At 54.0% G+C, this 25,578-nt stretch overlaps 12 protein-coding genes across 12 annotated transcripts; 5 read left to right on the top strand and 7 right to left on the bottom strand.

The window, feature by feature from the left end:
* Positions 1–2,859: 2,859 nt before the first annotated feature.
* P170DRAFT_509027 (oxidative DNA demethylase) lies at positions 2,860–5,032 on the bottom strand (the record flags this gene model as incomplete). The annotated part of the gene is made up of 2 exons (XM_024854640.1): positions 2,860–4,792; positions 4,872–5,032. The coding sequence occupies 2 exons, from the start codon at positions 5,030–5,032 to the stop codon at positions 3,016–3,018; spliced, it is 1,938 nt and encodes a 645-aa protein (XP_024706275.1). The 3' UTR covers positions 2,860–3,015.
* Positions 5,033–5,846: 814 nt separating this feature from the next.
* Positions 5,847–6,725, top strand: P170DRAFT_326013 (uncharacterized protein; the record flags this gene model as incomplete). Its single annotated transcript, XM_024843343.1, has 2 exons — positions 5,847–6,038; positions 6,141–6,725. Coding segments are annotated over 2 exons (777 nt in total), but the record flags the coding sequence as incomplete, so codon positions are not given.
* A 107-nt stretch (positions 6,726–6,832) lies between these two features.
* On the top strand, positions 6,833–7,922 carry P170DRAFT_157470 (uncharacterized protein). Its single transcript, XM_024842549.1, has one exon. It carries the CDS (start codon positions 6,933–6,935, stop codon positions 7,485–7,487), a length of 555 nt encoding a protein of 184 aa, XP_024706277.1. The 5' UTR covers positions 6,833–6,932; the 3' UTR covers positions 7,488–7,922.
* Positions 7,923–8,602: 680 nt separating this feature from the next.
* P170DRAFT_464003 (enoyl-CoA hydratase/isomerase family protein) lies at positions 8,603–9,774 on the bottom strand. Its single transcript, XM_024852211.1, has 2 exons — positions 9,287–9,774; positions 8,603–9,234 (listed from the first exon to the last, which is right to left on the bottom strand). Exons 1-2 carry the CDS (start codon positions 9,601–9,603, stop codon positions 8,733–8,735), a joined length of 819 nt encoding a protein of 272 aa, XP_024706278.1. The 5' UTR covers positions 9,604–9,774; the 3' UTR covers positions 8,603–8,732.
* Positions 9,775–10,129: 355 nt separating this feature from the next.
* Positions 10,130–11,381, bottom strand: P170DRAFT_382044 (alpha/beta hydrolase). Its single transcript, XM_024845593.1, has 3 exons — positions 10,769–11,381; positions 10,571–10,705; positions 10,130–10,510 (listed from the first exon to the last, which is right to left on the bottom strand). Exons 1-3 carry the CDS (start codon positions 11,306–11,308, stop codon positions 10,184–10,186), a joined length of 1,002 nt encoding a protein of 333 aa, XP_024706279.1. The 5' UTR covers positions 11,309–11,381; the 3' UTR covers positions 10,130–10,183.
* A 740-nt stretch (positions 11,382–12,121) lies between these two features.
* P170DRAFT_425271 (uncharacterized protein) lies at positions 12,122–12,733 on the top strand (the record flags this gene model as incomplete). The annotated part of the gene is made up of 1 exon (XM_024847622.1): positions 12,122–12,733. One exon carries the CDS (start codon positions 12,122–12,124, stop codon positions 12,731–12,733), a length of 612 nt encoding a protein of 203 aa, XP_024706280.1.
* Positions 12,734–12,911: 178 nt separating this feature from the next.
* P170DRAFT_446152 (transcription initiation factor TFIID subunit 7 family protein) lies at positions 12,912–14,441 on the bottom strand (the record flags this gene model as incomplete). Its single annotated transcript, XM_024850771.1, has 2 exons — positions 12,912–14,144; positions 14,178–14,441. 2 exons carry the CDS (start codon positions 14,439–14,441, stop codon positions 12,912–12,914), a joined length of 1,497 nt encoding a protein of 498 aa, XP_024706281.1.
* A 351-nt stretch (positions 14,442–14,792) lies between these two features.
* On the top strand, positions 14,793–15,440 carry P170DRAFT_355309 (Bromodomain associated domain protein; the record flags this gene model as incomplete). Its single annotated transcript, XM_024844083.1, has 1 exon — positions 14,793–15,440. The coding sequence occupies one exon, from the start codon at positions 14,793–14,795 to the stop codon at positions 15,438–15,440; it is 648 nt and encodes a 215-aa protein (XP_024706282.1).
* A 765-nt stretch (positions 15,441–16,205) lies between these two features.
* On the top strand, positions 16,206–17,830 carry P170DRAFT_425274 (pH-signaling protein PalC; the record flags this gene model as incomplete). Its single annotated transcript, XM_024847623.1, has 3 exons — positions 16,206–17,265; positions 17,298–17,515; positions 17,564–17,830. The coding sequence occupies 3 exons, from the start codon at positions 16,206–16,208 to the stop codon at positions 17,828–17,830; spliced, it is 1,545 nt and encodes a 514-aa protein (XP_024706283.1).
* Positions 17,831–17,901: 71 nt separating this feature from the next.
* P170DRAFT_436062 (putative NADH-ubiquinone oxidoreductase 12 kda subunit) lies at positions 17,902–19,066 on the bottom strand. The gene is made up of 2 exons (XM_024849073.1): positions 18,701–19,066; positions 17,902–18,481 (listed from the first exon to the last, which is right to left on the bottom strand). Exons 1-2 carry the CDS (start codon positions 18,924–18,926, stop codon positions 18,393–18,395), a joined length of 315 nt encoding a protein of 104 aa, XP_024706284.1. The 5' UTR covers positions 18,927–19,066; the 3' UTR covers positions 17,902–18,392.
* Positions 19,067–19,290: 224 nt separating this feature from the next.
* P170DRAFT_455295 (putative alpha-1,6-mannosyltransferase subunit) lies at positions 19,291–21,456 on the bottom strand. Its single transcript, XM_024851515.1, has 3 exons — positions 20,679–21,456; positions 20,334–20,619; positions 19,291–20,278 (listed from the first exon to the last, which is right to left on the bottom strand). Exons 1-3 carry the CDS (start codon positions 21,118–21,120, stop codon positions 19,600–19,602), a joined length of 1,407 nt encoding a protein of 468 aa, XP_024706285.1. The 5' UTR covers positions 21,121–21,456; the 3' UTR covers positions 19,291–19,599.
* Positions 21,457–22,212: 756 nt separating this feature from the next.
* Positions 22,213–25,378, bottom strand: P170DRAFT_353951 (serine/threonine-protein kinase; the record flags this gene model as incomplete). The annotated part of the gene is made up of 3 exons (XM_024844003.1): positions 22,213–23,962; positions 24,014–24,414; positions 24,482–25,378. The coding sequence occupies 3 exons, from the start codon at positions 25,376–25,378 to the stop codon at positions 22,213–22,215; spliced, it is 3,048 nt and encodes a 1,015-aa protein (XP_024706286.1).
* Between the last annotated feature and the right edge of the window lie 200 nt (positions 25,379–25,578).

The raw sequence follows: 25,578 nt of genomic DNA on the forward strand, positions 1-25,578 counted from the left end.
TCACATTGCATCGTGCATCGACTCCACTGTCCCCAACACTTGGCTTCATGAAATCAATGGATATTATTCAGTCTCGTCCGTCGGCCCAGACCATTTTCTGCCCTTTACTGATCCTCAGGGATGTGGATAGCATCTAACAGCACCGGGGGCTATGTGACTTCTGCCAGTGGGAGACCCGGTTACCGTTGCAGTTTCCACTCTCCATCCACGAGTGGGCTATGCATGAACATGGCTGCAGCGCCTCGTACCGATGCCCATCTCCAACCGAAGTCCAACTGTCGATAAATGGACCCGGGGTTTGAATGGCGTCAGCTCATGTCACCTTTTTAAATTAACTGACCATGCGGCTTTTACTGTGGAATTTGCAGGATACGACGCCAATCGGCTGTCGATAATATATTAATTTCCTGCTCACTGACCACCGCCCTAACGGAGTTACTCCACAGATTAAAAACTGCCTCTCGGGATTCCCGTTAGCTACCTTTTCGGAGCATCTCGGTGTCCTCTACGCATCTGCTCTCGCGATCACATCGCTATCTACGTCGCATCCCGCTGGCTTACTGCGAATGGCTCAGCAGCGGGTGCCGAGAAAAGCCAACTAACCCGGGGAGAGCAGATTGGACCATCACTTCCCCGTCGATTATGCCCCGGAGCAGGTGCCTTACGGCGTATAGTTAAGTAGGCGTAGTTCGTACTTTCTGTCAGAATCCTTTGCTTGGCTTTCCCCAAGCACGAGGAATATCATCCTTTGCTGAGTCCTGAATAATCTTTAACCAATACCAAGTTTTTTCTGTCTCCGCACCGACAGCCTTGGCTCTGTAAGCCCGCTCGATATGCCCGGCCAAAATAGTTCCTAGTATGGCCAAGCCCCATACCTCCAGATTGCTGATGCGGCGCACGTGTCGCTATAGCACTGTGTGATATACTTATTATTGCCGAAGTAACCCCATTTAGCTTCATTCGTGGTGACTTGATTTACCTGCATCAAGAGTCAAGACAGTGGTATACGGTGCAGTTAGGTTAGTTACTCCGTGGTTTGCAAGTCCACACGAGACCGAGTCAGTTTCAACTTTAAATCACCGCCCTCATGGTCGTATCACACGGCGTGGGCTAATAGTTGCTAAATAGTTTGCCTAGCTAGTTGGCCATATGGTAGACTCCATTGCCCTATTTTTTTGCCTGTATAGAGCCCTCATCTTTCATCTGTGACTGTCCAATGGTTATTTATCCATGACAGCACCAGAACTGACCTAATTGTTAGTCAAGCTCTCCCCAAATATTGCACACGAGAGAGAGAGAGAGAGAGAGAGAGAGAGAGAGAGAGAGAGAGAGGGAGGGAGCATCAAACGACACCGACTTCAACCCCATAAAAAAGAGAAAAGGAAAAAGAAAAAGAAAACACCCCAATAAAGAAAACCCCTCCCAACAAAGCCTCCAAACCATAACCCCCCATCCTAATTTTTCAGCTTCCCTGCGTACAATAAAATAATTCCTCGTTTAAACTTTCCACTGACTCGGTCTTTCGGACCTTCTCCGCCATTTTCTTTTTTTCTGCCCTCTCCGCGGTGCTTTTTTCTCGCTCGCAAATCATCAATTCGCCTCGGGATGGCTTGAATACGAGGAGCTCCGGTCCGACGTATAGCGAGATGCGAATGGGTGGATTCCATGTTGGGACTCCGGAGATCGGGGTGGGTTTGATGGGTCCACGTGGTTTTTTTCTTTTCCTTTTCTTTCCTTTTTCTTTTTGGTTTATTTTGCTGGGCGGTGGATAGAGATGTCGATGGTTGAGATGTTATGGGACAGTCGGTTCTCGGCGATGGAGGGGGTTTTTGTCGCGAGGCCGAGTGGTCTGGGTTTACTGCGTAGGTAATTGTAGTGGGCTTGGGGTAATGGAGTGGATTATTACTGTGGTGATTATTATGATTATTTTTATGATTATGATTATGGTCTTTGTTACTTAGGTAGTCATCCAGGTGGGCTATTATTTTGTGAACTTAGAGTAACATACTCCCAGGTCCTACTGACACCATATAACATATTCTCTCTCAAGTAAGATCATGCGATAGGTCAATCTTCATATTAGACGCAATAGATAGACAAATGGGCTGACAGAAGTACCTAAATTGTGGATAGGAAATACCTAGTAGATTGAAAACCGAGCTTATATATGAGCGGTCATTACGATCTGTAGGTGTAGGCTATCAATTGTCAATAACCAGCTAACCGGTTTTTTTCAAAACATGCCCATCTCCTATGCCATTTTCTCAGCTAAATGATATGTACGAACATACATAATATCGATATAAAATAAGTACTCCTAGTTAGAGATGCCATGCCTCCCCGGTCGACAGCCACTCCGCCCACAACCCCATGTATTCCAGACAATGGTATACACCTCTCCACCTGCCCTGATCGCAGCTGAAAAACAAGGCGGCTGTGTCTTCTGTGCCTCTGTTCCTGCGGTATGTACCGCCCGGGGAGTCATTTGATCCAGGCACTAGGTTCTCAGCCACCTGGCTAGTTGGGGTTTGCTTTGTTTGCGCAGCTGCTAGCTTGACTAGTTCAGCTGAGTTCTGTTCTGTTGAGTATTGAGTTGACTACTCGCTAGGTTTGGGATCAGGATGTTTGACTGATTGATTGATATTGATTGCCTGCAGGCTATTGATAGATCCGGTCGATCCTGACTCGATTGACATTAATGAGCTTGGTTATGGGCAGGGAGGGAGGGCTTAGATCGAGATAACTAGGAGGAGCAAGGTGTGGGTGAGAGTGCCCTGCAGATGCGGTAGGCAGCGACGATTTGGACTCAGACTCAAGATTTAGAAAGGAATGGGAGGATGGGCAGGTTCTATTTTTGTCGTTGGATGAAAGAATAGGATAGGTATGCCCAACGATCCCGAGTTCTCATGACTTCGTGCGGGAATTGAGATGAAACAAACTAGAGGGAAAGGAAATGAGATAGGAAAATATGTACATGGTCTTTTTTAGAAGGCAGAGAAGAAAAAATTGCTATTTTTACTCGTCCTCTTCATCATCCTCCTCCTCCACTTCGGCGTCTTCCTCGTCGTCCTCGTCCTCGTCCTCGCCGAAATCCACTCCCACGTCGCCAGTCAGATCCCAGCGGTCTCCCTGGGCTGCGGCACTAACGTATTTCACAAACTTCAGCGTGCCGCTGTCCCGCAGCACGATGCTGAGTCGGTTCCATCCGGCGGCTGTGCTGAACAAGATCCCATCGTCCTCCTCCGCCGCCGCAGATCGGTAGATGGCGGCGTCGCCCTCGTCCTCGTCGTCGCCGGCCATGTAGATCTCATAGCCACCGACGGCGGGCTCCTCGTGGGTCGCGGAGGAGGCCTCCTTGGTCTCCTTTTTGGGTTTCTTCGCAGCCGCAGACTCGCCCTTGCCATCCTCAGCCTCGTCCATCTCGTCCTCGTCCTCATCTCCCTCCTTCTCCCATCCGGGGGTGGGCGTCAGGCAGAGCGTAAACTCCAGCCGCGGCTCCTCACCATCGTAGCCGCTGGCCAGGGTGTAATCCTGTCCGCGACGGAAGCGACGCGCCAGGTAGTCGTAGCTGGTGATGCGCTCGGCGCCTGTCACAAGCGCCAGCCACTTGCGGAACGCCGGTGAGGGGAAGAGGCCGTTCAGCAGCTCCTGGATCGGCGTCTTCTGGTCCTGCGCTGTTGTGGGGTACTGCTGAAACATGTAGCGCTGTTTGTGCGGCGGTCGTGCGACCGTCCAGCCGGTTTGAGCCTTAATCTCGTCCGACGACTTGGGGAGCTCCGTGCGCTCCTGCTCGGCAATGTACTCTTGTACGCGCGCGGCGAACTTCTCCGACAGGAACCGTTCCAGGTTGAGCGACGACTCGTTACCGAACGTTTCAGACATCTCCTCGGCTATGTCAGGGGTGAGGTACGAGGGCGCGATGTACTGCACCAGGAAGTTGAGGTCGGCCTCGTTGAATTCGGTGCCGCTCGGCACTTCCTCCATCTTCCCCTTTCCTTTGCCCTCCACCTTCTGCTCGGCGTCCTCGTGGCAGATCGTAGGCTGCGGCTGGGGGAGGTCGTAGATGTCGCCTCGTCCCTGCAGCTGAGCCAGACTGCTCCGCTCGGCCAGCTTCTCCTCCAGACCCTCTTCGTAGCCATCCTCGCCCTTTTGCGGGATGTGGAACCATCCGCTGATAGCCATCCGGACACGCTTCTTGGACTTATCATCACCCTCTTTGGGGTGGTACACCTCCTCGACGTCGTGGAAACTCTCACCGGGCTGGACGGTGAAGAAGCTCAGCTGGTTGAAAGCAGGCGGGATGCTCAGGCTGTAGTCCGGGCTGGGGACCTTGACGTCCTCGCCATTCGCGTCCTTCTTCGTGCTCGTGGGGAACAGACGCAGGGCGCCGCCCCATTCGGCCTGCCACGGAGTATCGGGGTCGGTCAGGTACAGGATATAACTCAACCGACGGCTTCCAATAACGTCGTCATGGCACAGGAGATGGCAGCCCTCGTTGTAGATGTTGATGGCCATGTCGGTCTTCTTTCCACTCAATTTGCCCGAGTTGGTCACGGAGGACAGGTACTCGCGGAATCGCGCCGAGTACATCGCATCGCGCAGCTTCAGCAGCGAGGGCAATCGCGAGAGAGATGTGTCGTCGAGACCGTCGAGGTTGGCCAGATCTCCGGACTGGAAGATCTTGTAGATATCGGTCTCCTTCTCGGTGAAGTCGACCTGGGCCTGGATTTCGTCGCGGACCGATCGCAGCAGGGAGGGTTCAATCAGCGGGTGGATGACGCCGTGCTTGTACCTGGGAGGGAATTAGCATTAGCATTTCCTAACAAAGATTTCTTTCGCGCGGGCGACAACGAGCGATGCGAATGACATACGGGGCGGAGTCGGCGTATTCTTTGGTATAGTTCTCCTGCACGGAGGGTTCGAAGAGGCCGTCGCGGAATCGAGCGGCGGCTTCCTCGCTGGACAAGGCACGCTTCTTGGAATCGGGCTGGCCATTGGCGCCCTGGGATTGAGGGTTCGTCTTGCGCTTCATTCTGCCGGTTGGGGGAGAGGTTCAGAGTCAGAATGGGACTTCGATCGGATTAAGAATTGCAGCGTCGGCGATGCGGAGTTTTTTTTTTTTTTTTTTTTTTTTACGGACAAGGCGGTGAGAGACTGCATCGATCAGGCCACCAGATCAGGCCATCTCAACCTGAACCACCAATCATTCGATGGACTCAACAAAACAAATCATATTGTTGACAGCTCTGATGTTAATGGACTTATGGAGATCGGGTGGCTTGAGATCTCGATCTGGACTTTGCGGTTTATGGTGACATGATGGCGCCCGGGAGTATCTTCCACTCTGTGGTCATCCACGATTACACACTAAGATACCAGCATATCTCCATTTAGCGTTTGGAAAGGTACGTTCAGTGGATTCGCAGTGATTTTCAGGGGTTCCATCATACAGTTATACGGAGTAACTAACAGAATGGATATTGTGGGGATTGAAGACGAACTAACTGTCTATCGTCGGAGGAGATAACGCCGATAGCCTTAGGCCGAGACCGCAAGCCAACAACAGCGACAACCACTTCGTTCAACTTCCTTACTTTACTAGGTATACTCTTTAGAAACATACTATTCAGTCCTTTACTCTATTAGCCCTGGCTATCCGTGGACACCCTCTGCCTGACTGATCCTGCGTAACAACAACGACGTCATCGTCGTCTTGGCACTCCCGGGCGACTCCAATCAGATGCAGCAAATCATCGAATCGCCATCAAACAAACGCCTCCAACTCCAACTTCTTCTCTTCTCCTTTCTCTTCCTCCTTCATCTCCCCAACTTCCACCACTTCCACCATGCAGCCCTCCGACGACCAACCCCCCACCGACCGTCCCGGCACGCCTCCGCGGCCGCCCTACTCGCCGGTAACCCCCGTGCTGTCGCATCTGGCGCCCGTCCCCAACAACAACAACGGCAACGGCTTCCCCGCATCGTCCATCGTCCCGCCGCGATCGCCTTCGCCCACAAGTCGCGTCGCCCCGTTCGGAGTCGGCCTCAACATCAATCCGGCCATCTGTCCTGCTCCTGCTTCCTCCGCTCCCGCTCCCGCCTCTACTTCCACATCCGCATCCGCATCCACATCGACTCAGCTCCCTCCTCCCCCGCCCCCGCCCTCCTTCGTCCCGGAGCCCGCGCCCGTGCCGATCTCGGAGAGCGAGAATCCCGACGCGATCGCGCTGCGCTCGGCGCTTTCGATCTTGCAGATGCAGAAGCAGCAGAGTCTTCGCGACATGCGCACGCTAGAGCGGTTGAAGAAAGCGGCGGCGGCGGATCCGGAGGGGTTTGCGCGCGAACTGGCGGCGGGGAATCTGTCGGCGAAGGAGGCGGGGTTTGTGAATTTCACGCATGAGGATGGGGATGAAGATGAGGGCGAGGATGGGGACGGGGACGGGGAGGGACGACAGAGAGAGGGATCTCGCGCAGGGCTGGGGACGATACCCACGCCGCAGAACGTGGTGCGCATGCCGCCGGTCAATTGGGCCAAGTATCAGATCGTGGGCGAGCCGTTGGATCGCATGCATGAGGACCAGCAGCGACGGCCGTTTGCGGGGGAGCCGAGACGAGAGGATCCGATGCAGAGAGCGCCGGAGCATGTGCTGGCTTCGCCGTATCGGCCGTTGGTGGATAGGCTGGAGACGCCGGGTAAGGTGAAGGGTACCGGCAAGAGCAAGAAGACGTGAGATCGGAGGATCAAGATGTGACTGTGACTGTGACTGTATTTGAGTGAAAAAGCTACCTTAGAATGATGGTACAGTCATGTGAAGAACGATCCTCGATCCAGTCCAGTCATAACTCGTTAGCGTTCTGCTGCATCTCCAAGATCCATGAGATTGCAGAAACGGGATAGCTTCACCGATCCCCAGCGGTCATGAGCGCTTCACATGAACGACGGACGATCACTTCTTGCCACGGCACTCCTCCAGCGTCTTCCTACACTCCTCCATAGTCTTCTGCAGCCGTTCATGCGCCACACTGACCCGTTCCATATGCTCCTGCATGCGATCCATATCGTCTTTCAAAGGGGCGCCCGGCACATAATCATCTGTGGACAAGGCGCTAGTTTCCTGACCCTCCGCGCTGGAACTCGCAGCCTGAGACGCCTGATCCCGCAGCCTGCGCGCCGCCTGTCTCCGAAGAATATCTCTCCCCGCGATCCTAGCCTCCATGCGTCCTCTCGCCGTCTTACTGGCTTCGTAGGCTCTGATCCACGCCTGCGCCTTGGGGCAATCCGGCTGAGATTCGCGCAGGACCTCGGCGATGGCGTCGTTTGTGAGAGGAGCCATCATGGTCGCGCCTTCGTATCTGACAATCTCCTGGGGCGAGGAAGGACGGACGGTCTATCGCATGTATTAATCATTAGAATCGCAACCCTTTTCGATATCCACCCACTCAGGGACCTCAGGAACAAAGGCTTACACCATCGTAATCGATCTTAAACGGCGCAGGACCACGGAAGAGATTCGAGAATTCAAGCGGATCGATGGGGAGCTCGTCTCTCTCGGCCCAGAACCTGGCCATCTTGAGGTTGGGGCATTCCTTTTGGTTTTGGGATCCGACGTCTTTGCGCTTAGCGTGATTGTGCTGGATGGCTTCTGTGGCCAGTTTGGCTGCCTTAGAGTGTTCGGTCTTGGTGGATTGAGCAGTGCCTTGGTCTGGCATGGTGTCTGGGCCGGTCTTCTTGCGACGATTCGCCTTCTTCGGTCCCATTTTGATGGTGTTGATGGGGGAGGTGAGGTGGAAGCGAGAGAGGGAGGGGGGCTTGAGGACTGCATCTAGTAGATGAGTGAGTTTCCGGTAGGAGTAATAGTGAATGAGAAATGCAGATCGAGCTTGGTTTAGGGCGAATGCCATAATGCTAGTACACACGGAGGTAATGAATAGATGGTGTCTATAAGTTTTTATCTACAGTTCAGCGCAGGTTTGTGGAATTAAAGCCTTTCGTTTGTTTACAACTACGTACAGATAGTAGAGTTTGTTGATGGTGCTGGATGGGAAGGAAACCCTTATGAATGGAAAGTGCTCTTTTCCCTGACCAGCGCATGGACGATAGGGTTACTTTTTTTGTAATTTGAGAGTATAAACACTTCAGTTCACATCTAACACTAGCTTTCACTTGGCCCGCCGTAGAGTAATAGTAGAACGTCACAAGGCCTTGTTTGTGAAGAAGAAGCAGGGGATATTTTGATGGAAGGGGAACTTGATATTTGTGTAATCTCTTAGGTACATCCCACATAAATAGTCAGATAGAGCTAGCTTTGAGGTTAATTCTTTATAGTAGATTATATTAAGAGTAATTGCGAGGTTACAAGGAGTTAAAAAATAGGACCTGGACCCAGAGGTAGCCAGTCTATGTAAAATGCGCAAATAAAAAGAAACATATTTCTGCTTATATAGAGGCTTAAGACTCTGTAAAAGTCATGTGTTTGGGATTTTTATGAAGTTGAGAGCCCTGGTACTAGGTAGAGCGTACCTACCTATATATGGAGCTCCTTGCTGTAATAAGGTGGCTACATCAAGAATAAGAATGAATCAATCAATCAAAAATCTAGCTCTCATTTGTTAACAAGCATCTTCAATCGTATAGATATCCACAAGAAACCACAATCTGTGTACAACTTAACATTTAACATACTGCTCATATATCCGTATACAACACCATCCCATAATTCTATACTCTTCCTTCAAAGCTTCGACCCCCTCTGCTTATCCCACGCCTCCACAGCCCTCAACCCCTCCTTCTCGACCCTCTCATTCCTCTCCTCGACCTGCTCCCTCCACTCCAGGTTCTTCTCATGCCCATCCACAATATCCAACGAATGCCGATACATCTCCTCCTTCAGGGTGCCGTAGATGCCCGTGGCCGCCTTCTTCTGCAGGCCTCGCTCGCGCACGAACGCCAGCGTCTCATCCAGACCGCCCAGAGCGTCCACCAGCCCGGCATTCACCGAGCCCGCGCCCGTGAAGCGCTTCGCCTCGAGCACCAAGTCCCGGAACGCCGGCGGGGTCAGCTTCTCGCGGAAAATGCTCATCATGGGCGATTGCAGCGGCACGCCGAACTCCAGCTCGTTGATGCACAGGAACCCCTTGCTCGGGTTCTGGATCCGGTAGTCGTGGTACATCGCGAGCATGCAGCCTGCCGCGAAGGCGTGTCCGTTCAGCAGGCAGATTGTGGGCATGGGGTATCTGGTTCTGGTTAGTATTCTCTCTCAATCTGGGTGAGGGCTGGGGGAGGTACGTTAGGAATCGTCGGAATAGCTTCCAGAGGTGGTTCTCCATGAATCCCTCGGTTGATTGCGCCAGCTCGAGGTCCAGCCCGTTGCTGTAGAACTTGGCGATGCCGCTGGTGGTGATCAGCACGCCCTTGGGGTAGCGGTGGTCGACGACATCCAGGGCCAGCAGCAGCGCTTCGATGAAGGCCGGCGTGAGTCGGTTGTCCTTGGGCGAGGTGAAGGTCAGGAGGTAGATGTTCTTCTCCTGCTCCGAGGACGTCGGATTACTGCAGACAATGCTGCCGCCAGAGGCGATGGGGATGGTGAACAGAGCAGAAGTCATAGTTGCCGAGGATAGCCGAGTCGATGCGGATAGTAGATGTAGGTATTTGATCGGGAATGTACAGGATGTGGTTGACGGGGTGGTGGATAGCTGGAAGGGCTTATGTATTAGTTGAGAGCAAGTAGACCATGGGTCCGCATGGACATAGCCGACGGAGAGACAGTCGTGGAGAAGATGGACCGGTTCGTGAATTCTGAATTGTAATCACGAAGACCGCGGCTTCACATGCGCTTACCGGTGGCTGAGTAAGCAGCTGCATAACTGTGCATAAATAACTATAGATATCTTCATCCCCTTGAAGATTTTATTTCCATATATTCCTTTCATATAGACGATCATGGGAAATTGAAAGATATAGGGAGCCTAGTGTCTGACTATCTTGAAGCCTTGCTGGTCTATGGAAACGCCAACAGTTGGTAATCCATACTGCAGTCACTAGTATATATAGTTTTTGTATCATAACTTCAATTTCGCTATCTCATTCCATTTAATTTGTCAGTAGCTCAAGAAAGCACCAATAACAGCCCTTTGTCATATAAATCATATTACTACAATCTCTACATCACCTACGAGACCAGCTCTACCTAAGCTCAGCACCATCCACACTCTCCAAAAACCTCTCCAAAATCCCATTAACCTCCTCCCTAGCCTCCAACTGCAGCCAATGCCCCTTCGTCGAAACGTGCTTAAGCGTCAAGTCCTGCGCCACTACACGCATATTCTCCTCCACGCCGGGAAACTCCAGCCGACTGGGCTGCGGGCTGACCATGAGCGTCGGCATCTTAAGAGCAGGTTCCAGCCCGGCACGCAGCTCGTCTTCCGCGTTGATGTTTCCCACTAGGGCCCGGTACCAGTTCAGGGCGAAGCGGTGGTTGCCGTGCATGATTTGCTGGTGTTTGGCTTTTTCCTGGTTGAGAGGTTAGTAGTCGTTGGAATCTGTCTTTAGGGTTCAGGGTAAAGATAGTACCTCTTCAGTCAGATACGAAGCCAACGGGGCTCGCGCATCGTCGTGCAACCATAACTCCATGGCCCCTGTCGGACCGACATGCGAGATCCACAGGTCCGGATCATGGGGGTAGAAGAGTGTGAAGAAACTCTCTCCCTAACTCAGCCGTTAGCCTCGAATCCAAGTCCCCTTGCTCTGGAAAAGAAGAAGAAAACCTACAAACCGATCCAACACCCCCGCAGCCTCCTCCCCCACGAAGAAGCCCAAATACCCAAACCGCTCATACCCCAAAACCTGCCTGGACATCTGATTCACCATCCCTAGATCAAACCGTCCCCCGGGATTCGCGTACGGCACAGCCAAAAAAACACACGACGCCAGCCGCTCCGGATAGTAATCCGCCAGCCTGGAAAGCAAGCCACAGCCCATATCGTGGCCGACGGCGTGCACTTTCTCCTGGCCCTCGTGGTCCAGAATCTCGATGATCTCGGCGGCCATGGCATTGGCTTTGTAGGCGTCCAGAGAGACGGGTTTGCTGGTGTCGCCGTAGCCGAGAAGATCGGGGGCGAGGATCCCGTAGCCCTGTGAAGCGAAGAAGGCGATTTGATGGCGCCAGTCATAGCTGGAGGAGGGGAAGCCGTGGAGGAAGAGGATGGTGGTTTGGTGTTGGGGGGTGGGAGGGTGGTGGATGTAGGCGTATGTGTGGCCGGTTGAGAGGGTGAGGGATTTGGAGTGGGAGGGAGAGGTGATTGAGGCCATTTGGGGAGGGCTTTGGGTGGAATGTGTAGTATTGAGGGAGATTGGGAATAGTTGAGTTAGTAGTAATGAGAAGTAGTTTGTTAGGGTTGAAGATGACTCGTGTTGGTCTTACGCCTTTATGTACGCGGATTGGATGTTGGACGGAGACATTTCGGAGACTTGGCGGGATGGATGAGCTGTTGGTGACGAGGCTGGGAGATGTTAGACTTGGATGTATTTTTGTCTTGCAAGTGATTCAGAGAGGAGTCTGGTGCTGGTTCTTCTAGAAGCCTAGTCTAGCCTGCGATTCGAAGTAGATCCTCATTCTCAGGATCCTGCATCACATCTACTTACTATCCACTACGATATCTATAAAGACCCAAGACTCGACCATAGCTTAAGAAAATTCAAGTTATACACATTCCATAGGTAAATTATTCCATCGGATCATTCTCATTTATTAGACGATATAGGGATCATGTATAGCAGCCATCTCCACCAAGACAAACACTACTGTAGTAAATTAAAGTCACCAATGAGCCAAGCAACGTCAATCACCAATTTTAGCGCTGCTAAGCTTTCCATGGAATTCATGTTGATCCACAGCATCTAAAATCAAGCAATCAGAGACCAAGAAGAAACCAGAGAGAGGCGAAGAAAGAAAAAAAGATAACCAAGAAACAAGAGCAATGGCGTGACGTCATGCGGACATCAATCCTCTATATAATGCCACGAGAGGGAGAACTGCACACTTTCTCCTCTCTACACATCCACGTACTCTTAAAAAGTGATTACAATATTCAATTCCGTCTATTCTGATTAATTCATACCAACATGTCCACCACCAACCAACCCCCCCAACCACCCAAACAAGCCGCCTACGACGAACCCAACAACCCCGTCACGCACAACCCCGTCGAGCAACGCGCTTCTACCCTCCAGAACCAAAGCCAAGGACACAGCGGTCGCAGATACGGCGACGCAGTACCCTCCATCGTGCGCGGGGCGGGCTCGCAGCCGTCGAACGCCTCCGCGCTCTCGGAAGTCCAACGGCGCCGCGAACGGGAACACGCGGCGATGCAGAACGCCCCGGACGTCGATCTCGAGTACGGCGTGGAGCAGCAGCCCAATGAAGGAGACATTGCGGCCGCGGTGGAAAGTAAGGGGACAAGACGAGAGCAGGCGGGCGCGCATGCGGGTGCCGTGGGCAGCATGCCGGGTCCTGGGTATACGAAATACGGGGAGAAGGGGTTGATGTCGGATATGGAGCGGAAGAGGGAGGAGCATGATCGCGTGCTTGGAGAGAGGATTGGACATTCGCCGCCGGAGCCGGACGTGGAGACGGCGGAGAGGGAGACTCTGAGGCAGAGGAAGTTGGAGGAGGCGAGGAGGTTGGATGCGAAGGCGGCGGTGCAGGAGGCCACGGGGGATCGAGTTGTTGGGTAGAATAGAAAGAGATGGAGTGTAAAACTGGCAATTGGCAGCGCAGCTCATAATCAAGTGCCTGATTTGTATTATCATCCTGTCATACTAAGTCCTTTAGACGGCACTATCCATGACATGACAGCGGGGGTATCAAGAGATCAATTCACGGTCAGTAGAAAGAAAGAGGAATTCAGAGAAATCAATCGTCGCCATCGTCGCCATCGCCCACCGAGACCTTCTTCAAAGACAAGTCCCGCTTCAAGTCCTGGATACGCTTGGCTAGCTTCCCTCTCAGGATGTGGTTCTGCGTCTTTTCCCATTTCGCCGTCTCGGTGCGGATCATAGTCTCCAACTCGGTGATTTCCTCGCGCTGTTGTTGCATCTGTCGCTGTCGTTCCAGTTGCTCCTCGTCCATTTCATCCTCCGGCACGTCGGCCTCCTCGCCGTCAGACACATCGCTGTCGTCTTCAGAAGATTCGGCCGCCGGGGTCGACGGTTTGGTCGCCATAGGAGTACCAGCCTGGTAAACACCCCCGTCGCTGCCAGGCGCCACGGCTTCGGCTGCTGCTGCTACGGCGGTTTCGCCATCAGCGCCGGCGGCCAGAGCAGCCTCCATCTCCGCCACGAGGGTATCCTCCAGATCCTCGAACGAAGGCGGCGCCGCCTCCATCGCCTCTTCTAGTTCTCCTTCGGCATCCTGCTCGTCGTCGTATTCGTCGTAGTCATCGTAGTCTCCGGTCTGCACCAGTCCCTCGGCACGGTTGAGAGACGCGCTGTCGATCAATTCGTAACGGACCGCCGAGGCAGAGGCATCGTCCAGAGCGATCAGGTCTTCGACCTCCTTTTCGACCTGCTCGATGGTTCGGGTGCTGGTGCGCTCACGGAATCGGCGCTTCCGCACCCACCGCAAGGGCGGTGTCAACCCGTGGGGATACTGCAGGTTCTTGCCTTCGACGTGTTCGATCTCGCTGGGCAGCGGATAATCCATGGCTTCGGCATCGTTGGCGATAGGACCCAGGACGAGCAGCATCTGACATATATCGGCCGACTTGTACCATCCCCGACGATCCCAACTTTTCATACCCTCCACGATGGACGGCAGGTCCACCAGGGACGCCGCATATTGTTGATCGCGAACCTTGATGACCGCCCGTCGGCCATCGCGAGTGAGCGGCTTGAAAGAAAAATCCGACTTATTAAACCCTTGTTCCTTGATCAATTTCTGCAGATAGTCGCAATCATCGCCGGGGGGCATGCGCAGGATGAACTGTTCTTCGATGGCGGGATCGGTTTCACCGTCCGAGGCTTCGGAGTCGTAGCCAACCCCCACCGGCCTCGTCGGCTTCAGGCTCTTGTGCTTGATCCGAATCGATTGCACGCCCGGCTTCTTCGAGGCGGTCAGTTTCAGTCGCTTGGGACCGGCCTGTTGCTGCTGTTCCGCGACGGTAGCGGCGGCCGCAGCGACTGCTTCTTTCACGGCGGGACCCTCGGCGGGTCGCTTCTTGGACGGTTTCTTCTTCTTGGGCTTTTCCTCCTCGGCGCCTTCTGCTGGCTTTCGAGCGATCTTCAGAGTGAGCTTGCGCTGAGGGGTATCGGAGGCGGCCGTGGAGGGAGCAGGAGCAGGCGTAGAGGGCGCGGCCGCTGTTGAAGGCGTCGCGGGTTGAGCGGCCTCCTCCGGCGCCTTCTTCTTGCCGAAGGTGAGTTTGAGCGCGGGGCGGCCTTCTGACATGACAGTAAACTAGTCCTCCAGCAGACGGAGGTTTTTGAGCTGAAAAACCGTTAAAAAAGAGAGGAAAAGGGGGTTGGTTGAGCAGGAAAGAGGGTGAGGGTGAAGGTGAAGTGAAGGACGAAAGAGAAAGTCCCGTGAAGCGGAAGGCGGAAAGGCGGAGAAACGCCGAAGACGTTTTGCCTTCTTCAACACTCGTCGGTCGCCAGCTGCTGCTGCACCTCTCGTTGATTCCCCATCCTTGCGTCGATTGTCTGCTGCGATTTCCATCTTCCATCATTGCTCACCATTCTTCTCTCCCTGGCTATCCGTTTTCCGCCTTCTCAACCAGCAAAAACACACGACGCGCCCGTCATGTCCGGAGCAAATCTACACAACGCCCTCCTGCGTCCGCCCATCATTCAAATCCTACGAGCTGCCGGCTTTCATGCCACGCGACCGTCCGTCGTCGACACCATCGCCGACCTCACTGCCCGCTACATGATGATCCTGGCTTCCTCTGCGACCGCGCACGCCGCCAACGCCCACCCCAGCGACCCCATGCCCGTTCTCGAGGACATCTACCAAGCATTGCAAGACGCCGGCGCCCTGCGACCCCAGCTCCGAGAGTGGGAGGAAGACTGGCAAAACGAGGAAGATATTCGCGGCCTGGAGGGCTTTCTGGCGTGGTTCACGGGCCCCGCGAACCGCGAAATTCGACGCATTGCGGGCTTTGTGCCCAGCGAAGGCGACGTGGTCGATGCCGATTCCCTGGAGAAGGAAGACTACCTGACGGCTTTGAAGAAGAAGCACAGCAAGACGGGCGAGGAGTCCCGGTATGCCGGCACAGTGCTGGGGAAGAGCGCCGAGGAACACCCGGTCGTGATTGAGGGCGGGGTGCCTAGTATCCAGGAATGGGGCACGCAGGTCCGGTCGAGGGCGCCGTATCTGGCGGAAAGCGATTCTTCTGCCGTCAGCAGTGCGCCGAGCAATTTGTCGGATGCGGAGGGAATGGATGTGTGAGGGAGCACACCGCTGTGGAGGACGGAGTTGAACGGCTCAGCTCTTATTTCGACAAGACGATCAATCACATTTACAGGAGGGAGAAGGCTATTTAGCCTCCCCGACTGACCTTCTTCCTCGGCTCCCCCGCCGTGGTACAGGGAGGCCACACGGCAGAATGCTGCAATATGCGTTCGACACCCAGGGCGGGTCTTTCCCACTGCTGAGAACCTACGGAGGACTATCGCGAGAAGTTATTCGCGCTCTATACGACTGGGAGAATAGAGACTGCTGATATCTCGCGGTAGGTAGGCCTGGCATAAAGGATACTCTAAAGGCAAATGTTACTTCTTTAGACTATCTATCTTTTACCAAAGTCCTACCAATCAGACCACATATTTACCGATCTTCCAGTCCTATATCATTATCCCTTTTCCGTGTGTTATATACGACAATAAGGGATCACACTAGCGGCAGTACGGACAGATATTGTACATAAGGAGTGCTGACTCGTCTGTTTGAAGCCCTCTGGGGCAGGATACCGTACACGGCGGAGGGTCACTCGACAAGGTGTATTAGATCTATATTAGTATTGAATCTAAGTAAGAATCAAAATGAATAATAAAAAACAACTGTAAGCCCTTATACTAGCTAATGCCAAATTGTATATATCAGCAAATGTTAGACGCTGTCATTGGGGTTTCTCCGCCGAACTTCTTGGCTGCGGTGACATCAACATCAACTTCGTTTAATCCTCTCTCTTTCTCTATCATCATCTCATCCATCATGGTCTACGCCTTCACCCTCCCCACCACCTCCCATCTCTCCTTCCAATCCTTCCTCTCCTCCAGCACTCATCCGTCCCTCCCTCAATCCGCCTCCACAGCCCGTCATGCTCTCCGCGCCGCCCTCAAGGCTCACAAACGCCTGCCCCGCGGCGCGCAACGAGACTCGCATCTCTCGACCGTCATAACCGCCGCCTCCGACTACCTGCCGTATCTCCAGGCCATCTCCGCCGGCCTCTCTGGCTCTCCATCTCTGCAATCCGAACCCATCGCCGTCGCCCAACACTCCGACTTCGAATGCGAATGGCGCCCCACGCTCTCCTCCCCCGCCATCCTGCCCTCCCTCCTACGCGCGAGACCCTCTCGCTCCTCCCCCTCCTCTTCCTCCGGCCGCCTGCGCCTCCCCGGCCTCGACGCCGAAATCGCCTTCGTGATCTCCACCCTCGCCTACGCCCTGTCCAACCTCGCCCACTCCACCGTCACCCGCTCCCTGTACGCGCCCACCACTCCAACCCCGGAGCAACGCACCGCCGCCATCCAAACCGCCACAAAGCACCTCCTGCAAGCCTCGGCCCTGCATGCTTCGCTCGCCGCCTCCCCGTCCGCCGGGGGGTCTCGCGCATTCCTCTCCGTCCCGGACCTCAACCCCGGCACGCAATCCGCGCTCTCATCCCTCGCCCTCGCAGAAGCCACGCTCCTCGCTGTCCTCAAAGACGACTCCTACGTCGCGGCATGCATCCAGGCCCGCAACCCCAACGATAAAGATTGGATGGTGCGCGCGCCCGAGATCCCCAAGGTCCGCGCGCACCTGTTCGCGCGCCTGTGTCTTCGTGCCGCGGAGTATGCGGACCAGAGCGCTGCGGCGATGGGGGCGGTCGGTGGGGGCGGTCAGGGTCGCGCGGCCCTGGATGATGAGTTGTTGCGCTATGTGCGTGTTCTGGGCCGGGTGGCGCGCGCGCGGGCGTGTCGGTTCTTCGGCGTGGATGCGGAACTGGCGGGGAAGATTGGGGAGGGGATTGCGTGGTTGAGGGCGGCGAGGGGGCGTTGGCGATGGGGACTAGGTCTGTTGGTGGTGGTACTGGGGCTGGGGTAGGGGATGGTCAGGATGGAGGGAAGAGTCGGGGATTGTCGAAGTTGAAGCAGGGGTGGATGGAGAGGCGGGAGGAGAGGCGCATGGAGAAGGACGCGGGGGGTCGGAGCGTTGAGAAGCTCGAGAAGGGGGACCTGGGACCGGGAGATCAAGCGGGTAGGGAGGAGGAGGGGAGAGTCCTCGAGATGTTGGAGGTCAAGTGGGTGAGGATGAATGATACGGTATGTTCTCGTCTGATGGTTGAGATGGCAGGATGCTAACACCCGCAGATCAACACGCAATTGATCCCTCCGTCGGCAGATCTGCTGGCCAATTTGCCCTCCGGACGAGATATCCATTCCGCGCCGGCTCCGTACAAGCTTCCGTCGCTGGACGAGGACCGCCTGGCCGGTATGCGCGCGCCTCCGGCCGAAGATGACTTTGCGCCGGGCAGCGACGTCGAGGATAGCGATGAGGAATCGCCGCGTGAGAACGCGCATGCGTTCACGCCGGGAGGGCTCCCGGAGCGCAGCGAGAGCACCAGCACTTATTACTGATGTTGGATATTGAATGTTGGAGATTTGATACCCGTTGGGATAGTCGGATGTCTTGCATCTCGGCGGATGGACTCGGACAATCCTGTTCGTTTGGATATATTGATCTTGAATACTTAGCAACTGGACATACCAATCCACATAAATCATCATATCATACACTCCGTGCAATCCACGTCACTCAGAGCGCCTCGACGTCTACCTCGAGTAGCCACCAAACAGCGCCTCGACCTCTATCATAGCCATCAAACCCGTCCACCCCGGAATCCACCAAAAAAGCAGAGTCAAAACCAAAACCAACAGGATAAAAAAAATAGACAATCGATTCAAGCTAAAAAACACAATCGATAGATATACCCACAGAGCAACCCATGTATAACAAACGGTAAAAAAAAAGGTTAGGGAAAAAAAAGTACAAATCGGGGTTCAAGTTTCAAGTTCAAGTTTCAAGTCATGCCGATTCTCTAAATCCAGCCCCGGCTCGATCCGATCTCACGGTAGATTGGTAGACACGATGGGTTGAGAAAGTATTTTTTATTTATGTCGGTGGTAGGTGACGGCGTGTCTAGGCAGACTTCTCGTTCGAGAAATAGTTCTTCTCCTGGAACAGGTAACCCTTGATCTTGCGCTCGCTGAGAAGTTCGAAGTATTTTTCTGAAGACAGAAGGGGTTAGCGTTTTGGTTCCATTGCGGTGCGTTCTGTGAGACTGTTCCTATCCGCCTCTTGCCTTGTCTGATCTTGCCTCTCCGCAAAGACCACAGAATCTCCTCAGACCCAAGGACAGAAATCAACACACCCAAACCCATACCCATCACAAAACCAGTCTCCAAAACCAGAAAGCAAAACCACAAAAACCAAAAAAGAATACTCACCCCTCAAAGCCCCACACTTCTCAAGATGATTGACGCCCTCGCGCGCATAGCACTTGCCCAATTCCTCACCCACAAGACGAGACATCATGCTGCGCACCCACTGCTCGCGAATAATGGCGTCCCGGGCGTTGTGCACCGCGCTGCTGTCCTCGTAGTCGACGCCGTCGTAGGTCGGGGGCACGGTGGGCTTCTTGGCCAGGAAGGAGGCGGATTCGGGGGTAGGCATTTTGCGGTTTATTTTGCTGGGTTGGAGGAGGGCGGAGGTTCAGATGCTGGGCCGGAGATGCCGAGAGGAGCGTGGATCGATTGAGTCGGGGGAGCCTGAGTCGGGTGGTGAAGGAGTGGAATCGAAGGTGCTGGTTTCTGATGTCGTCCAGTCGAAGGCCGGAGGTTAAGACGGAATTGAGACGCTGTGATTGGTGCGTCGCTCTGGGCGGTCGGAGTCCGGGTCCTGTTGGTGCCTGAGGCAGCCGAGGGTGGATTAGTCAGCAGCACCTGGTTTTGGACACCAACTACTACTACCACCTGGTTAGTAGTTACTTATAGAGTATTCGGTTGTGAAAGTACTGGGGATTGTTACTGTTGTCACTGATTACTATGTTCGGATTCTATTCAGTATGTTGGGCTGATGGTATGCATTACTCAAGTGCAATCGAAGTCAAATCAATTGTCCCAACGCCTTGCCAAATCATCATTCCTGAAACTTGGGGAACATCAAGTGCAAGCCACGTCTAGAAGAGCAAGAAAACAAAAGAAAAGAAAACTGTCCAAATACTCCGCATATCGCCAAGCTAAACCCACCGAGCGGATTCGAGTCCGAGACTATTCGGTCCGAAACTCGGTAGGGAAATCAATAATAAGACATTTCAAGAAGCCGATGGACGTATCATATCGTTGAATCAGGCGAGTTGTTGCTGCGACTCTGGACCTTGGAACCATCCAGTAACCCAGTCGTAGAGGCCATGCATCGAATCTTCCGTACGTTCCCGCCACGACCGGTTGAGCCAGTTGCTGTAGTCCCGATACTGGGACATCTCGCCCCAGCAGTCGCGGCCGAAATCACAGCCCGCCATGTTGACGACAAAGTCTCTTCCACCCTCCAGGTAATGCACATCCGGGTCATCTCCGTCTCCGCATGCTCCGGGAGGGAAGGAATTCATGAACCGCTGCGGAAGAAAGGCGAACTTGCTGCGGATCCACGGCTGGGTCGTGTACAAGTACTCCAGCGCATCCTGCTCTTTGTGCTCCCATTCCATGTGCCGCTGCTCGTACATGACGGGATCCCACCAGGCGTCCAGCAGCCGATCCGACCACTGGGAGCGCTTCACAAAGAAGGAACCCAGGTTGAAGCCGCCACAATCCTGTGACAGGAGGAAATGGATCGAGGATGGGTCTTGATCCCCGTCCGGCGACCGGGAAACGTCGTCAAGGTATGCACCTGTCGGCGGGTGCGAGATGTTTAACGGGTTGTACACATTGATGTCGCGGTATGCAATCTCGTCCAAACGCTTAAAGATATGGTTGGGGAGCGAGTACGAATACTCCATGATCCACGTATTAAGATCCAGCCACCAGAACCTAAATCATGGTCAGTCAGTATATTCATAGTCTGGAACGACAGCCAGACACTTACCACTCAGCATCCGGGTACTTGCGCATGGTCTCGCGAATAAGATCGACCTTTTCCCAGCTTTCGCGCCACTCGTGAGAATATCGCTTCTTGGCCAGCATGTTGACAATCTCCAACTCATACCCCCAATGATTCGCGTATCGCTTCTTATTCTCAATACTGCTGCGTTCGACGGCCCATTCGCTGGCTCCTTTCCACTCCATGACGCCGCCTTCCACATTCGACTCGAGAATCACCACGAACTTGTGTCCTCTTCCGAGTGGCGATCGCCGATAGCGCTCGAGAAAATCTGCAGCCATCAGTCAGCTATGCGCAATGCGCAATACACGCACGAGTCAAATCACATACACGTCCAAAAACACAGATACCCCAGTGCCGCTAAAACCAGGGCCAGCAAGAAGCGCAACCTGCGACGGCGCATCATGGTCCGACCAAACCCACAAGAGCGCCAATATGCGCCAGACGACAAACCCCGACCCCGATCATAGTATGCATCCTTCTTCTCGAAATAACCGTCTGGCGATCCCGAAGTCCCCCGAAATCGCGGCAAGGTGGCCGTCAGCTGTCGTTTCGATCGCGAAAAGAAACCGTTGTTCCTCGTCGAAAATGACGGATACCCGCGAACTTCTTCGCTCTTCGCTTTGGCGGCGGCCCACGAGATCCCACCCGGACCCAAGGAAGTCGGCGACAGAAGCCCATTACGCGGCGTCGAGTTCCCGCTGCCCGGGGTCAGGCCCGGACTGGACCAGCCTGCTCCCGGGTGGGGGGACGGCGATCGCGAGAGGGACATTGGCGGGGGAAGGAAGCGGCAGGGATGTCGCTGAAGGACACACGGACGTGCGGGAGCGATAGACAGGCAGCTAGCTGGCCAGAGGTCTTGGAACTGGCGACGGGTGTTTCAGCGGAGCGGAGAGAGGCCGCGAAGGAGAGAAATTAAAGAGAAACAGGCCGAGAAATGAAGGGAAGGACAAAGTAGCGAGTGTTACAAGGGGGAAATCAACCCGACGGAATAGGGATAGCAGGAAGCCATGAGAGATCGTTGGAGTTAGACGGTCACTTGCGCGGCCGGTGGTTCAAGTCGCAGTAGAAAGGGGAGAGGAAAAAAAAAAAAAAAAAAAAAAAAGAGGCCGTCTAAACAGGAGGCCGTGAACGGGGATGGCCGTTTCCGTCGATCGAGGCCAGGGACCAGGAGTGGGACGAACGCTAGGGGAACCGAGAAACATTCAAGTCAAAGGATCGGAATGAAGAGCCATTTATCTCGTGACTGACCGGTGAATTCATCCTTCCGGCATGGTCCTATCGGAATGAACCATGGCCTCTGACCAGATAGTTAGCAGTTAATCAAAAATGAGATTGCGACACAGCCGCATGAGAGGATTGGTGGGGGTAGAAAACTAGAGATGATGACGCTAAAGCGTTGGAAATGAACCGCCCCACTGTGCTTGGCGTTCAGGGACTCCTGTTGGTGCAGAATGGAATTAATCTATCGGAGGGAGAAATCATGATCCATCGGTGGTCGGAGAATGGAGAATGGAGTCGCTACTGCAGAAGGTCACGTTTCAGGCGGATGCCCCAGGCAGTCATCGTGGAATATAGTGATGCATCATATTATCGCTGACTATTGGTATCAAATGTATGCTATGTATGTTTCTTCCTTTATCCCTTTTTTTCGGTTTTTCTGCTTTTCTGCCCTGTACCGAATCCTTCCCAAACCATTGCAATGTACCCTCTAGAGACCCCGTCATAAAACAGAACTCCAACGTCCAGGAGAAGAGATACAGATAAAAACAAAACCCTACCCAGAAACCATCCACCCAAAATACATCCGCAGTAATAATAACAATAATTCATTCATCCGTCGTCGTGCTTCACCCCCGGTCGGTTACTTCTTTTCATATCGATCTTTTCTTCCGGGTTGCTGGTTCGAGGTCGCTTCCTTCGGCATCAGGATCTTGCGCACGGTGAACCCCTTTTCGTTGTCGGGCCGACGGCAGGCACTGTCCCCGTGGTAAAATTCACATTCAAATCTCAAGAACTTATTGCGGTGCTCGTAGACGGTAATGACATCCCCCGTGTAAAGCTTGCCAAAATTGAACCCCTCCCGTCCACTGCCCTCCGATCCCCGACGGAGCTCCGTGCCGTTCACCCAGATGCATTTGCGGGTCTTGGTTGAAAGGATCGCGATCACGTTAGGCACGGTCGTCCAGGCTTGTCCGGCCGCAATCCGAGTCTCAATTGCTGGTGCCCAGAAGGTGACTTCCAACGCGTAGGCAGGGATCCGCGTGTCCATGGGGTCTGGATGGCATACCGTAGCCTGAGGACCACGGCCCCAGGAGGTCATTCGATCTTCCAGTCGGATTGTCAAGTCGAATATTGAACCGGGTAAAGTCGTGAGCTTGCCGAGAAGAGGTCGTTCCTGGTGCGGCTGGATGACCACTCGAGGGATGCCGGTCAAGGCATGCTCCGGGATGGGTTCGGTGGAGGGCTCGCGGTCTTTGCGGTCTTGCGGGTCGGGGAGTCGTTGTCCGGTTTGGGCATCTATCGTATTGGTCAATTCGATGTCGAAAACCTCGTCCCAGCCTGACTGAGATGCGCCAGGGTTGCCCTTGGTATTCTGTGCGATGGTTTCGGGACTTGAACGTTCACTGGCCGTGTCGGGGATGGGCAATTCAATTCGCCGGCTGAATTTGGATGCCTTGGGGGTATCGTCGCCCACAGCAGCCTGCGCGGGTGCCTCCGGAACATCATGGGCTATGACCCAGTCACTGGCTGGCTGCGCCAGTGCCCCGACGACCGGGAGAAGGTTGGTTGATGTGCCAGGGTGCCGCGCGGAATTCATGTTCAGCTGCCCAACGAGATTCTCAGCTCCCATCAAGCTTGGTGCGGATCCGGCAATGGGGTTATCCGGGAGGGACAGAACGGAGTTGAGGCTCTTGCCGCCGCTGATTATCGACTCACCGGCTGAAGAAATAAAATCATGGATGCTGAAATTGTCGTCGCCTTCGAGGTCGGCGGGTTCAGCCCCCAAGGCGTGGGAACTTTGTAGAGCGGAAGGATTGATCTCTCCAAACAAGCGTCGGGGGGTGGAGTCGTTCCCGGCCTGGGGCTCCTTGACGCTTTCAACGTTGGGCAGAGATGGATAACGGATATCTACCGGAGCCTCTTCGATCCTAGGTCGCTTTGACTGCGCCAAATCACCCTCCACTTCCTCAAAATCTTCCGCATCATCGTCGTCGTGGATGGAAAGCTGAGATGCATCTAGCTCGTCTTCCAAGTCTTCGCCGATGTCTGACAGCACTTCGGGGCCGCTGTACTGGCCATCGTCGTCTTCATATTCATCCACGTCCGGAACATTGGCGATCCACCTGTGTTGAAAGCATTCTCGCTCCTTGGGGCGATCTTGTGGATTGCGATTCAGGAGCCGAGCTACGAAATCAACACCAGCTACGGACACGCCTTCATGGAGCAGTAGATCGAAGTCGGCTTCGGACGTCATGATATTTCGCAGCATCTGAGCCCCTCGGTCATCGCCCCGCCCCAAGTACGGGGGAGTCCCAGCAAGTACATGATAGAGAACGGCACCGAAGGACCACATGTCGACGGATTGGTTGTAGGGAGACGGTTTGGGGGGTCTGCCAATTAGTTGGCTTCCTGAAACAAGATTTAGGGAAGGAAATACTCACGGATCACCCAGTCTGCGTCTCTTCCTGACTTCACCACGGCGATATGTTTCGTACTCCGGGTACACCTCAGGAGCGCAGTAGAGCAGGGTACCACAGAAGGTTTTGAGAAATGTTTCCTCCTGAACCACTTTCGACAGCCCAAAATCTGACAGTTTCACCCTCAAGGGATCCAATGACGAGATCAAAATGTTGTCTGGCTTGATATCTCGATGCGTGATCTTCCGCTTGTGAAGATATTGCAGCGCGTGAAGCATTTGGCGGGCGATCACCTTGACCATGTCCTCGGGAATCTTACCACTAGATTGAAGGTATGTGGAAAGCTCCCCGCCAGGAACATACTCCATTATGATGTAGATCCATCTGTCATGTTCGTGGTGGTCGATATATTGCACAATGTTGGGCTTGTTGCGTCAGACTGTTAGTCACGCACCCCTCCTAAAACGTATAACCCAGGGTGAATGCACTTACATGTTTGAGGTCCTTCATGATCTTCATCTCATTGTCCACCTTATGGTCAAGGACACCATTCTTCATGAATTTTCGCTTGTCAAGCTCCTTCGCGGCATACACGGCTCCATGCTGTTTCGTGGCGAGTTTATAAACCGTTGCGAAAGCTCCCTTGCCGATTTGACCAGTGACGTTGTACATCGACCCACCCGTCCAGTGCATCCCATATGTATTCGCGACCGCCGCAAATGGGAAGACGGGCTGAGCTGAGGTTTGTCGAGGCGTCGCCTTCACAACGCCTGTTTGCTGCTTTTGGACTCGCTCGAAGTAGCGGAGCATGTTCTCTGTGTATTGCATGGCAAACCCCTCTCTGGGTGGCAGGCGGACCACGAACCTGACCTCCTCCGAGGCCTGATCGCCGTTCATCACTTGAATGACAGAGCCGTTTGTCAGCATGCGACTGTTATCTTTTTGATTCTTTCGAAGGCGGCAGTTGTCGACGATGGTGCCATTTGTCGAGAGATCCTCGAGCATGAGTATCCCATTCTCTGTGATGTGAATGCGAAAGTGCAGGTTCGAGATACGCTTCGAGTTGGGGTCGGCTGCAAGCAAAAGGTCGCAGCGAAGCCGATTTCTGCCAAAGACGAATCCTTGGGCCAAGTCGTGAACGTTCGACGATAGTCTCAGCGCGATATCGAAAGTCGCAAGATCTGCACTTGTGTACTCGAGCTCATCGCTCTGTAGGATATGCTGGGGACCAATTTCGGCAGTGGCCGCCACAGCCTGATGGGCCGCGGGCGAACTGGGATGCAAGATACATATAGTGTCCGACAAATCCTGTTCATGCAGACCTGAATTCTGGTAGCCCATGCGGCGAGGGTCCGTGCATGGCTGGGTGGATTCCTGGGTAGCCTCCATTGGGACGTCCAACGCAGCGATGAGCCGACCTAGGATGACCTTCCAAAAAGTACAAGACAATGATTGAATAGACAGCAGGGATGAGAATAGCTCAATGTATCTGACAGGGCGTTGCCAGAAGGAGAGGGAAAAGCAAAGGAAAGAGATAGCTGAATAATCAATGCAATCGTCAAGCTGCGTCCATATCACGAATGTGCCTG

This window comes from Aspergillus steynii (genome assembly GCF_002849105.1).
Source record: "Aspergillus steynii IBT 23096 chromosome Unknown P170scaffold_3, whole genome shotgun sequence".
Taxonomy (NCBI): Eukaryota; Fungi; Ascomycota; class Eurotiomycetes; order Eurotiales; family Aspergillaceae; genus Aspergillus; species Aspergillus steynii.

Excerpts from the sequence above, each read along its gene's own strand:
- P170DRAFT_157470 (XM_024842549.1), top strand. The coding sequence starts at position 6,933 with ATGAACGACGGACGATCACTTCTTGCCACGGCACTCCTCCAGCGTCTT.
- P170DRAFT_464003 (XM_024852211.1), bottom strand. The coding sequence starts at position 9,603 with ATGACTTCTGCTCTGTTCACCATCCCCATCGCCTCTGGCGGCAGCATT. Across the intron at positions 9,235-9,286 it reads CTATTCCGACGATTCCTAAC|ATACCCCATGCCCACAATCT; the intron begins GTACCTCCCCCA and ends AACCAGAACCAG.
- P170DRAFT_382044 (XM_024845593.1), bottom strand. The coding sequence starts at position 11,308 with ATGGCCTCAATCACCTCTCCCTCCCACTCCAAATCCCTCACCCTCTCA. Across the intron at positions 10,706-10,768 it reads CGGGGGTGTTGGATCGGTTT|GGAGAGAGTTTCTTCACACT; the intron begins GTAGGTTTTCTT and ends CGGCTGAGTTAG. Across the intron at positions 10,511-10,570 it reads CTTCGTATCTGACTGAAGAG|GAAAAAGCCAAACACCAGCA; the intron begins GTACTATCTTTA and ends CCTCTCAACCAG.
- P170DRAFT_436062 (XM_024849073.1), bottom strand. The coding sequence starts at position 18,926 with ATGCCTACCCCCGAATCCGCCTCCTTCCTGGCCAAGAAGCCCACCGTG. Across the intron at positions 18,482-18,700 it reads GAAGTGTGGGGCTTTGAGGG|AAAAATACTTCGAACTTCTC; the intron begins GTGAGTATTCTT and ends TTCTGTCTTCAG.
- P170DRAFT_455295 (XM_024851515.1), bottom strand. The coding sequence starts at position 21,120 with ATGTCCCTCTCGCGATCGCCGTCCCCCCACCCGGGAGCAGGCTGGTCC. Across the intron at positions 20,620-20,678 it reads GTATCTGTGTTTTTGGACGT|ATTTTCTCGAGCGCTATCGG; the intron begins GTATGTGATTTG and ends TGATGGCTGCAG. Across the intron at positions 20,279-20,333 it reads AAGTACCCGGATGCTGAGTG|GTTCTGGTGGCTGGATCTTA; the intron begins GTAAGTGTCTGG and ends ACCATGATTTAG.